At 44.7% G+C, this 12397-nt stretch overlaps 1 protein-coding gene across 1 annotated transcript in view; it reads right to left on the bottom strand.

Annotated features, from left to right (window-relative positions):
• LOC127523705 (integrin alpha-X-like) overlaps positions 1 to 11826 on the bottom strand; it is a 38082-nt gene extending 26256 nt beyond the window's left edge. Inside the window, exons 1-4 of the mRNA XM_051914746.1 lie at positions 11669 to 11826; positions 10729 to 10843; positions 9151 to 9254; positions 57 to 127 (exon numbers count right to left, since the gene is read on the bottom strand). Of these exons, the coding sequence (XP_051770706.1) occupies positions 57 to 127; positions 9151 to 9254; positions 10729 to 10843; positions 11669 to 11708 (330 nt within the window). The 5' untranslated portion in view covers positions 11709 to 11826. The remainder of the gene's footprint in view (positions 1 to 56; positions 128 to 9150; positions 9255 to 10728; positions 10844 to 11668) is intronic.
• Between the last annotated feature and the right edge of the window lie 571 nt (positions 11827 to 12397).

Below are 12397 nucleotides of genomic sequence, written 5' to 3'. Positions count from 1 at the left end.
TAAAATGTAGGCTACTTTTTTTGTAACTGATTCCAACGGTGTTCTGAATAACTTACTGCCAGCTTTGAAGACTGTTGATCTTGAACCATGGAAAGTCCAAGAGACATGTTGACTGCTTCTGAGGGCACTTCATTAACACACAGACAGTTTGTTCATTTTCATAAAAAATAAAAAAATAAACATAAAAATAAAAAACTCCAAAAGGAACACAAATACTCTACACAGCAGTGCAATTTAATACATTTGAATTTGGAATGTTTATTTAATGTTAATTACTAGAAAATACAAACCAGAGTTCTAAATTGCATGTGCTAAAATTTGGTGTACATGTACATGTTCAGGAGACACCTTTGAACAGTCAGACTGACGGCTGGGCCCATGATGAAATTTTTCTCTGATGGCCCGCTTTCTGGCTTGATAGTGAAAGGGTTCTTTTGGCTTCAGAACCTGGATTCGATCCTTCCATCAAAATCTGAATGAAGAGTCCCTGGTCTTTGAGCCACGGGAAGGTAAGACAAGGTCCCATTTATTATTTAAATGCTTGACCTTGTTTTGTTCCTGTGTATGATTATATTTTCCTGAGCATGTAACAGTAAAATATGTTTAAGGGGTTTTTGGGCAAAACTGAAGTGGTTTTCAAGTTGACTAAGCAGGCCTTTGAGCTTCTCAGCTAGTTTCAGTGTAGTCTGAGTTGTCACTCACTACTTCAGTTTATATGTTTGGGCGGCCTAAATCGGCCGCCTGACATTGTGGCTTGTAAACTTGGCTTTCTTTCTCTTTCCATGATATTTGGAAGCGAATAACAGGCTTTATTAGGCTTTTGGCGCCTGTTGTTTGTATCTAGGCCCATAGCTTAGCGGCCAGGCTAGAGCTAGGTTAATTGTGTTATTTGTATAAATAACCACTTATATACTATCCCTTTTCTGGATATATAGTTCCTAGTTCTGGCCTCCTCCTGAGGGAGTTGTTAGGCCATATGCCCATTATCCCCTTGCTATGTAGGTGCAATTGTTGAGTTTAACATCTAGGTTGTAGACTGTTTTTAGACTCCCTGATGCTGTTATCTCAGGTGGTAGGCCCTTATCTTTGCATAGATAAGTTATGCAGTCATGTGCTAGGCCCCACTTTCTACAACTTTTTATGCTATGGAAAATGTGTTTTTCCCTCTGAGCCACTTGTTTTCTTTAATCAAGTTTGAGTTGACGTTGCTAGTGTTTAGCATCCGTCCTCTATGGCTCAGTACAGATTTGAGAATCTGTATGGAGAAGATTTATTTTCCTCTTTGAAAATAGCATATGCATCAAAGTGTTGTGTTTGCTTTGCGTTCTAGACTTTTGCCCTACATTTGTATGTGAGCTTACTTATGCTGCACCTGTTCTCATAATAGCAGGCTTTTTCATGTAGCTGCTATTGGAGACATTGGTGACCTAATATTCCCCATTAGTAGGCTATTGGTGTTACTGAGTGCATCACCTGTTGGATTGCATACTCAGGGTAGTATAGTGCCACTTTTCGAGGAAAGATGGTTGCTATTAGCTCCCTTTTGTGATCTCTTAACAGCTATATTGCATAAAACTTGGATTGTAGGCCTGTTTATCTAGCCTCCTTCTAGTTAGCATTTGTTTCCTACATGCTGTAAGCTGATCAGTGTTTGCTCACATATCTACACTGCCACAGGCTTGCCACGTGTTTGTTTGAGGTAGTAGGCCTTATGGGCCTTCCTTAGACCATGTTGGCTTTGTTTGGTTCCCTTTAGCCTTCTTATTTTAGGGTACATTGCCTGTTGGAATGTGTAGCCTAGCTCAGGTTGCAGTTAGCTTCCCATAGCTTATTTGGGTTAGAGCTGGTTCCCTGTAGCTTGGTCCCCTTAAATTCACGAGCTGAAGCCACGTGTCATTGGGAGTTGGGAGTTGGCCCCAACAGGCCTCCTTTCTAGTTCACATGTTGGCACAGTTTGTGTTTTTATTCTGCAAACAGGCTGAACGCCACTTGTTGCTGAGATTGTAGGCCCCACAAGGCCTCCTTTTTAGTTGACTTGTTGGCAGGATGCCTGGGAAACCATACCACCTTAGCGGCCACGCCCCACCTTTGACGGATAGGCCCTAATCAGGCCTGTTCACGTTGGGTGGTAGCGTTTTATGTATTCCTTCTGAGGAAGTTTCACCAAATACATGGTTTTTGGTGTGGTATGGTTATGGCAGCCACTTGCTGATGCCATATGTTTACTAAAGTAGGCCTTCTTCGGCCTCCGGTGTAGCATGTGGAGTTCAGCTATGTACTCTTCTCGCTGTGAGAGTTTTTGTGGTGTTTTTACCAAGTACTTTGAGTGGTTAGCCCCTCAGGGTGAATGTTGTGGTGAAACCTTTCTGAGGTTTGGTTTAAACTGCATCCGCCTCCTTGAGTCTGATCCTTACTCTAGTTGAGCTAATAGCCACCTAGCCTTTAAGGTAGATCTATTATATGCTCCTAGAAATAGCCACTGGACTTGCACCATATGTCTAAGAGGTTGCTAGGCCCTATGGGCCGCCTTTTTGAACATATTGGTATATGTTTGTGTATATTTCTCTCCGAGAATTATCTGTATACACTTCCGGTTGGCCAGGGGCCCAGATGATAAATTTAACCTCCTTTGGTTCGGTTATTTATCGTTGCCTAAAACACTGCCATGAGCTGATGCCACGTGTCTGTTGAGGTTATAGGCCTGCTTAGGCCTTCCCTAATACGTGTTGGCGTATGTTGTACTCCTCTTGCTTTAAAGAGTAAAAAGGTGCTTTTACTGAGTACACTGCTCGTTGGATTGTGTTAGGTGGATTGTCATGCGGGCACTTTTGCAGCCTCTTAATGCTGCCATTGAAGTTGTCTGTCTGCCCCCGGCAAGACAGGTGTTCAGGGTGGCTCCTCCAGGCCACTTTCTGAGTATTCTTCTGTTTCACATATAGCTACTATCATGCTGTAGGCCCCTCTTCGGCCTCCATGATTATGTGCCCATTGCATGGTCTACCTGTTAGGTGAGCTTTGTACTTCCCTTTTAGGGTCATGTTTGTAATGGTGCTTAGCTCCCTAAGCTGATCATGGTGGTAGGCCTTAATCAGGGCTCCTTCTAAGATTCAGACCTAGGCTGGTTTGTGCTCCCCTGTATGAACAGGTGTTTAGCGCACAGCCTCCTCAGTGCGTTAATTAAGCGCTGAGTAGATCCTAGGATGAGCGAATTATACTCCCCTCAATACGAGGGTTCATAGCACTCAGCTGAGTTCATAGCACTCATGCCCGTCTCTACGCATGGGTTTGAGTTGCTCCTGCCTTTCTGCAGTCACTCTTACCTGCTCTCTTCTATGAAGAATGCGTTATGGAGATTCTGTACTCAGACAGGGTTGGCCAAGACTAAGCTTGTCCTATGACAGGCCAGGTTGGCCTCCCTGGTGGCATTGGGGGTGACTTCGTTCCCCTCTAGTGACTGGCCAGGGTTCCTTTCGGTTCCCTGGCCACATTCCCTTAAAGGGACCACTTTGTCTGCGGAAAAGTCGGTCCCAGATGCCTTTAGCGGTCTTGGTAGGCCTTTCTGTGGAAGGCCTTCTGTGGGCTCAGCTTGGGCTGTTGGCCATTGGGAATGCTGTCACTGACAGACTGGTGTGACCCGAGGGGGAGTTGCTATGCAGTTTTTACGAAAAACTGCTTTACTTGTCTCAGCCATTTCGTTTGGCATGCACTCTCCTCAAGCATGGCGGCGTGGGTATATTGTTCCCCATTGCGTGTCAAACGCAGAGCGAGTTCCCTTTCGAAAGGGAATGTCTCAGGTTACGTATGTAACCATGGTTCCCTGAGAACCAGGGACCGAGACTCTGCGTTTCCTTGCCATGCTTCGGGCTGCCTGCGGAACAGTCCCTCAAGACGATGGATACTGACTACTTCCCCAGGCGCTCCTTTTATACTTCCGGGTCACGCCATATGACGTCATAGGTTGTCGCCGGCCAATAGGGATTGGAGTTGTTGGATAGTTGGCTTTTGAACACCAAGTCACGTGTGACGTTCCCCATTGCGTGTCAAACGCAGAGTCTCGTTCCCTGGTTCTCAGACATTTCTCCACCAAGCACTAGTCATGTTTTGCTTGGGGATCAAATACTTATTTCACTCACTGAAATCCAAATCAATTTATAACCTTTATATAATGTGTTTTTTCTGGATTTTTTGTTTGATATTGTAATGACGGGTCGACAGAGTGGGGATCCATTTGCAGCTTTTATTAAGATAATCACCAAGGCAGACAGGGGCAAAGGCAGAGACACAAACAGGGACAGGCAAAGGTCGAGGCAGGCGGCAGACAAACAGAGTCGGGTCACAGGCAGAGATCGGGGCAGGCGGCGAGCAAACACAGTCCAGAAAACGGGCACAGATCAGGGCAGGCGGCAGAGAATTACAGTGAATAAACAGTCCAATGGCAACAGAAATACAGTCCACAAGAAAACACTCAGTAGTGATCACCGGGGCAAATCAAGACTTCGCAATGAGTGTGTGTGTGTGACTTAAATAGTGTGAGTGTGATGAAGTGCAGGTGTGTGCGCAATCAGTCCCAGGAATGAGGGCCTATGGGAAACGTAGTCCGAATGTAAACCAGTCAATACTCAGGTGACGTCTCCCTCCGGTGGTGCGGAGGAGGAGGCGCGGGAGCCACATTCGTGACAGAGCACCCCCCCTGCGAGCGGCTCCAGACGCGAGGAAACGGGCGCCGGGGTCTACCACGTGGTCGAGGGGCCGGTCTCTCCGGATGCGTCCGATGAAATTCCACTATGAGTGATGGGTCCAGGATATCATCCGAATTGACCCAGGATCGCTCCTCCGGGCCGTACCCCTCCCAGTCGACTAGATACTGTAGTCTCCTACCCCGGCGCCTGGAATCGAGCAGTTCCCGAACCTGATAGGCTTCCTCGCCTTCGATCATCAAGGGTGGGGGGTTGCGGGCCTCGGCTCCCTCCGACTCTCCTCTCGGACCACCAGAGGGTTTCAGCAACGACACATGGAAAGTGGGAGAAACACGGTAATTAGCAGGTAGATCCAAACGAAATGACACAGGTGTAATTTGCTTGAGAATTTGAAAAGGCCCTACAAACCTGGGACTGAGCTTTTTGCATGGAAGTCTTAGACGCAGGTCCCTAGTTGACAGCCAGACCCACTGTCCCACGGTGTATTCAGGATTGGGACGACGATGTCGATTGGCCTGTAGCTCTTGCCTTCTTACAGCGCGTTGTAGGTGATGATGGGCCAGATCCCAGGTCTCCTCGCTACGTTGCATCCACTCGGTTACTGAGGGCAGGTTGGATGGTTCCCCGGACCAGGGGAAGAGTGGAGGTTGAAAACCCAGGACGCATTGGAAGGGCGTGATCCCAGTGGCAGGTTTTTGTAGGGAATTTTGGGCATATTCGGCCCACAACAGATAGCGGCTCCACTCCGACTGGTTTTGATGACAGTACGTGCGTAAGAATCTGGTGAGTTCTTGGTTCAGACGTTCGGTTTGTCCATTGGACTCGGGATGGTACCCGGAGGTGAGGCTGATGTTGATGTTTAATTGTTTGAAGAAAGCTGTCCATACCCGGGATGTAAACTGTGGGCCCCTGTCAGACACAATGTCTTCCGGAAGGCCATAGAAGCGAAACACATAGTTGCATAGGATCTCTGCTGTTTCAAATGCGGTGGGTAGCTTGGGAAGTGGTATGAGACGGCATGCCTTGGAGAAACGGTCAATTACTGTGAAGATAGTGGTGTGACCACGGGATTCAGGGAGGTCAGTGACAAAGTCAATGGCTATATGGGACCATGGACGTTTAGCAGACCGGAGGTATTCCAGGTTCTTGTGGTCTGTGAGTATGGTGAACGGGTGTTGTGCTCCCTCCAGCCAGTGGCGCCACTCCTCCAACGCCGCCTTCATGGCCAGGAGCTCCCGATTGCCTACATCGTAGTTGCACTCAGCCACCGACAACTTCCTGGAGTAGAATGCACAAGGGAACATTTTTGCTGGATTACCTTGACGCTGTGAGAGTATGGCCCCGATGCCTGTGTTGGAGGCGTCGACCTCGACTATGAAGGGGAGTTCTGGGTTTGGGTGGCGGAGAATGGGTGCTGTGGTGAATCGTTCCTTCAGTTCTTGAAAGGCGTGCACCGCCTCGTGGGACCAGGAGAGGCGTGTGGATTGTCGTTTAGTCATGGAAGTTAACGGGGCAGCAATGCCACTGAAGTTTCGTATGAACCGCCTGTAGAAGTTAGCGAACCCCAGAAACCGCTGTAGTTCCTTCAGCGTGCGTGGTTGAGGCCACTCAAGCACCGCCCTTACTTTATTGTCGTCCATTGCCACTCCCTCCTGACTGACGACGTAGCCCAGGAATGAGGTGGAGGTGCGATGAAATTCACATTTCTCGGCTTTAGCATACAATTTGTGTTGAATGAGCTGCTGCAGTACGGACCGGACATGTTGGACATGTTCCTCGAGGGTTTTGGAGTAGATGAGGATGTCGTCAATGTAGACTATGACCCAGCGATTGAGCATGTCCCGAAAGACATCGTTGATGAAGGATTGAAAGACGGAGGGACTGTTGGCCAGCCCGAACGGCATAACAAGGGTCTCATAGTGGCCGGTAGCGGTGGAGAATGCCGTCTTCCATTCATCCCCCTCTCGGATACGAATCAAATTGTATGCACACCGGAGATCCAGCTTTGTAAAGTACTTGGCTTGTCTTAACTGCTCTAGGGCTGCGGGGACTAATGGCAGAGGGTAGCGGAATTTTACTGTAATGTCATTCAGACCACGATAGTCTATGCAGGGCCGAAGACTGCCGTCCTTCTTCTTGACGAAGAAGAAACCGGATGCCGCCGGGGATGTAGAAGGTTGAATAAATCCTTTGGCCAGCTCCTCCTCGATGAATGCTTTCATAGCTGCTGATTCAGGCTGTGGCAGGGGAAATATTCTGCCCTTGGGGGGTGTGGTACCAGGTAGAAGATCTATAGCACAGTCACTGGAGTGGTGAGGTGGTAATTCAGTGGACCTGCTTTTGCTAAAAGCGATTGCCAGATCAGCATACTCAGCAGGTATATTGGGCTCATCGATGTTGGACTCGTGGACAGTGACGGTCTGCACTGGTATGGGAGTGATCCGTTTCAGACAGCGATCGTGACAAGTGGCATCCCACTGAACGATTTGACCCTCCTTCCAGGAAATAAGCGGGTTGTGGGTTCTGAGCCACGGTAGGCCAAGGACGACAGGATTGCTGGGTGAGTGGATGACGTAGAATTGAATGAGCTCGTGATGAAGAGCTCCCACTTGTAGAGCCAGTTCAGCGGTGATGTGCGCCACTCTTCCACCACCGACGGGTCTCCCATCTAGCGCCTCCACTGTCAATGGAGAGTTACAGTCCGTTAATGTAATATTGTGTTCACTGATGAATGTATCTGACATGAAGTTGCCCACTGCCCCAGAGTCCAGAAGTGCGTGCGTGGTTATGCGTTGATCATTCAAAGTTACTTGTATGGGAATTTTGAGGCAGTTAGAGGAATAAGCGGTGGGAAGTGGAGAACTCACCGCTTTCGGGTTAGATGGATTGGGTCGAATGGGGCAGTTGATCTTGATGTGGCCAGCTTGACCGCAGTAAAGGCACAGATGAAGTTGTCATCTCCTCTCTCGTTCCTCTGGATGAAGCGGGGTGTATCCGAGCTGCATGGGTTCTGATGAAGGCGTGGTCAGAGTGGACAGCTGAACAGGGCGTCGTGAACGGAGGAGATTGTCAGTGTGAATGGCTAGTTCGATGAATTCGTTAAGCGATCTTCCTTCGTCGCGGCATGCGAGCTCGGCTTGCAGCTCCAGAGACAGCCCCTTTCGAAACAGCAGTTTCAGAGTGTCCTCGACCCAGTTCGTCTGAGCGGCGAGGGTTCGGAAGTTTAGTGCATAATCCGCAGCTGTGGTTTTACCTTGACACAAAGACAGCAACTGATCCCCAGCGCTCTTGCCTCCCTCTGGATGTTCGAAGACCTCTTTGAAGCTTCGCAGGAAGGCCGAGAAGGTGGGAAACACGGAACCATCCTCTCGCCATACCGCCGTGGCCCAATCCAGCGCTCGACCAGTCAACAGGGAGGATACGAAGGAGATCCGACTGGACTCGGTGGAATAGAGAGATGGCTGCTGGTTGACAAAGAGAGAACATTGGAGAAGAAATCCCTTACATTTTGCGGGGTTGCCGTCAAACTTCTCCGGGAGTGCGAGGCGTGGATTCACGGCGGGAACGGCAGTGAAGGCTTGACTGGCGGAGGCCGCAGGCGGTGGCGTGACAGCCTCGGTGGTGTTGAATCGAAGGCTCTGCAGGGTTTTCACCAGCTCCTCGGTAAGGGAAGTCAATCGATTCAGTTGGTGTTGATGAACCGCGAGCTGGTTGGCTTGGGCGGACAGCTCGGTGGAGATTTGCATGATTGCTGTTGGATCGCTGTTTGGCGAAGTCTTCTGTAATGACGGGTCGACAGAGTGGGGATCCATTTGCAGCTTTTATTAAGATAATCACCAAGGCAGACAGGGGCAAAGGCAGAGACACAAACAGGGACAGGCAAAGGTCGAGGCAGGCGGCAGACAAACAGAGTCGGGTCACAGGCAGAGATCGGGGCAGGTGGCGAGCAAACACAGTCCAGTAAACGGGCACAGATCAGGGCAGGCGGCAGAGAATCACAGTGAATAAACAGTCCAACGGCAACAGAAATACAGTCCACAAGAAAACGCTCAGTGGTGATCACTGGGGCAAATCAAGACTTCGCAATGAGTGTGTGTGTGTGTGTGTGACTTAAATAGTGTGAGTGTGATGAGGTGCAGGTGTGTGCGCAATCAGTCCCAGGAATGAGGGCCTATGGGAAACGTAGTCCGAATGTAAACCAGTCAATACTCAGGTGACGGCTCCCTCCGGTGGTGCGGAGGAGGAGGCGCGGGAGCCACATTCGTGACAGATATTCTGTCTCTATCCATTAAAATAAACCTACCATAAAAATTATAGACCCCTCATGTCTTTATAAATGGGCAAACTAACAAAATCAGCAGGGGATCAAATAATTATTTTCCCCACTGTATACCCTACTTGGAAAGTGGCAAATAATATTTCAATTATAAGTGTAGTACAAAACAACAAATACCATCAATCTTCAGTGATGAGCAGGTTCCTTGTGTGACAGCACAGTTATAAATCAATCCTCTTTTATCTTGACTGATTTGAATTAAAGGATCACTCACAATCAGACTATAAGAAAAAAAAGGTAAGAATGTGTGTTAGAATCAACTACAGAGGAAAGATAATGGTAACACTTTAGTATAGGAAACGTATTCACTATTAACTACGACTTTTCCCTCAAAACTCCTAATTTACTGCTTATTAATAGTTAGTAAGTTAGTTGTTAAGTTTAGGTATTGGGTAGGATTAAGAATGTAGAATAAGGTAATGCAGAATAAGGCATGAATATGTGCTTAATAATTACTAATAAACAGCCAATATTCTAGTAATATGCATACTAATAAGCAACTAGTTAAAAGACCCTAAAATAAAGTGTTACCAAGATGATTAATTTAATGGACAATTTTATAAAGAACTAGTTCAGAGAATGTACATACTGTATATCCTATGTGTAATTTCCATACGGGAGAGAGTTCAATGGCATTGTGGTTATGTTATTTATACACACAATAAAAAATAGAACAATCACAAACATAATACATTAATATACAAAATATAGTACAGTGAAGGAATGAAAGCCAGATACAGCTATACAAAAACTGCCAGGAAAGAAAATGCTAGTGTTTAAAAGCTAATGTTTTTGAATACTTCACACACTAGGAAAAGTGTTAATATAAAGGAATTTTCCGTATTGATTTTGATGTACTTGAGTGTTTTGCTCATAATTTGAATTACACATTGCACTGCAATGCAGTTTTAGGGTTTAAGGAAATGTCTGTAACTTACTGGTACTGGTGATTTTTTTGGACATTATCCTTTTTTTTTTTTTTTTTTCTTACAGTGCATATTTTGACAAATATAATATAGGTCATATGAATATTCCATACTTACACAAAATGTATATACTTAACAAATAATACAGCAGAAATAGAAGGAATGATGTTATAAGCTTGCCATTTTAAACAGTCCATGTCTATGACTGTGTGTGCAGGAAGTTTTATTGGTATATATAGTTCTGTATGCTTCTTGGTACTTTCTCTGTCTACAGCCCATTAAAACATGTCATATCGCAAACTATAAATATTATACTATAAACTCAGTGATTGCCAACAGGGGTGCTTCATTCAAAGAGACACCATATGGGACTTTTAGCCCATTGTTGTTGTTTTTATTAATAACCAGTCAAATTCTTCACTATGTGCAATGATGCACAAAAGCTATAATCTGAGTTTTTTCTGTGTCCATCTATTGAAGTAGAATCTATTTCAGATTCAGCCCTAAAAGCCAGATAAAAACAAAACCAGCTGTGGTGGTTGACTGATGTTGGTAAGCCAGTCTCTTCCTGTCTCAGTGTTCAGCTCATGGCCATAATAATCTACAGAGTGAAGGAGACTTTATGCTTATAAAACTGCTCTCCACAGGCTGCTCATCACAAGTGCTGATCAAAATTGATGGAGAAACCTGTGCAGTGTGGTGAGTACTGGCTTCCAAACAATGCAGGGGTTTTTTTTGGTTTCATTATCAGTGGTTATGTTGCTCTCACCTTGTGTCTTTCTGTATCACCTTATAGCCAAAGGCAACATTTTGACTCTGTGAAGACGCAGTGAAAGTTTTCCAGGTAACAGGCTCGATGTTAAAAGCCATCACCGACTGAGATACTAAAGTGTTCAGAAGTGATAAAAAGAGACTAAATTAGTAACTAGAAACTGTAATCTGACATAATTAAAATGTATAAAATTGATATTTCCATTCCTGTTTGCTGATTGGTCAATACAACATTGCAGCCATGCTAAAATACATTCTATAGTAACAGATGCCAGTTCAGCAGCTGCTCGAGATTTCACTGTGTAGCACCAATAAAGTGATTATGTAATAAGATAACACACACACACACACACACACACACACATACAAATGTTTTGTGAACATTAAAAAGAGAAGGAAGTTCAAACTTTTTGCAGTTCGTTCTTGCCTTAAAAGGACATGTTTCCTCTTCATTCATATCATATGTCTGGTCATGATATCATGCTATTACTTTTGGTTTTAAACGTATGACTTTGTCTAAAATTCGATGTGTTTAATGTCTTATGATCAACAATGAATCAACAATCTACAGTAAAATTAAAACTGTAAGAGCTTTAAACTTTATTCCTACAATGATACACTGTTTTATTTTGAAATCACTCATTCATCTATTTGTGTACAACATGATTACAGCAATGCATTTCACACAGCTTTAAATTTAAACAAATTTAGACTATGAAAAGAATGTAAAGCCAATTTTACCTGGTGAGATCAAGAAACTAAATCTTATTGCCACTCACTGCTTTCAATCGTACAGAAGGGAACAAAAAGGTATAAGACTTGCAACACAAGAAAGCTTACAGAGAGAGGAAACAGACAGATATTGAGGTATTGATGGTGTGTTACAAAATTACTAATAAGTAATAAAACATAGAGAAGAAAATAAATAAATATCTTACCACAAAAGATGCATAATCTGATACAAAAGTTGTGGTCCATTGTAACTTGTCAAATGTAGATATGGAGGACGCATGAGGTAAGACAGTCAAGGCAATAAATGAAAGTGAAGATGAGTCCTAGTTGTGAATGATTGATATAAATGGGGTGGAAGCATCTTACTAAAGAGGAACAACAATTTGATGAAGAGGAAATGATTACATATTCAAGAAGGATGAAGCTTAAGAGATTACATGCTCAAAATAAAATTATTATTAAATACACAGAATGAGTATTTATTAATTTATTAAATTTAACAATAAATCACTTATATTGCAGTTTACAGACTCTTTGAATAGTCATTAAAAAGATAAGGAAGTATTTGAGAAGAGACATTTGCTACGTGGTGTAGCCTGGTTGTGGATTTCTAAATAAAAAGCAATTTTAAAAAATGACTACTGTGAGTATAATGTGTTTTCCACTCCTTATTTGGATAAACTTTTTGATGCATTCTACTTTTTTTATGCCCTTCTCTCACTAACTTCACTCAGTCTTGTGGATTACGTCATTATGTTGGACAAGTGTGCTTTAAAGGTGGAATCCATACAGTGGATTTATTGGAACGCGTCCGAAAACTTAGGCAGCTGACTTGTTGCCTCACTGTCTTATCAGGCAACGACTTCATAGGCAGTGCTTGTGCACAAAGGTAAAATAGCTCAAGAAACTGATTTTGGACAGACTTCTGACTGAGG

The sequence above is a fragment of the Ctenopharyngodon idella genome, chromosome 12 (assembly GCF_019924925.1).
Source record: "Ctenopharyngodon idella isolate HZGC_01 chromosome 12, HZGC01, whole genome shotgun sequence".
Lineage (NCBI taxonomy): Eukaryota > Metazoa > Chordata > Actinopteri > Cypriniformes > Xenocyprididae > Ctenopharyngodon > Ctenopharyngodon idella.
The sequence above is the reverse complement of the archived record's forward strand: the minus strand, read 5'-3'. Positions and strand labels throughout refer to the sequence as shown.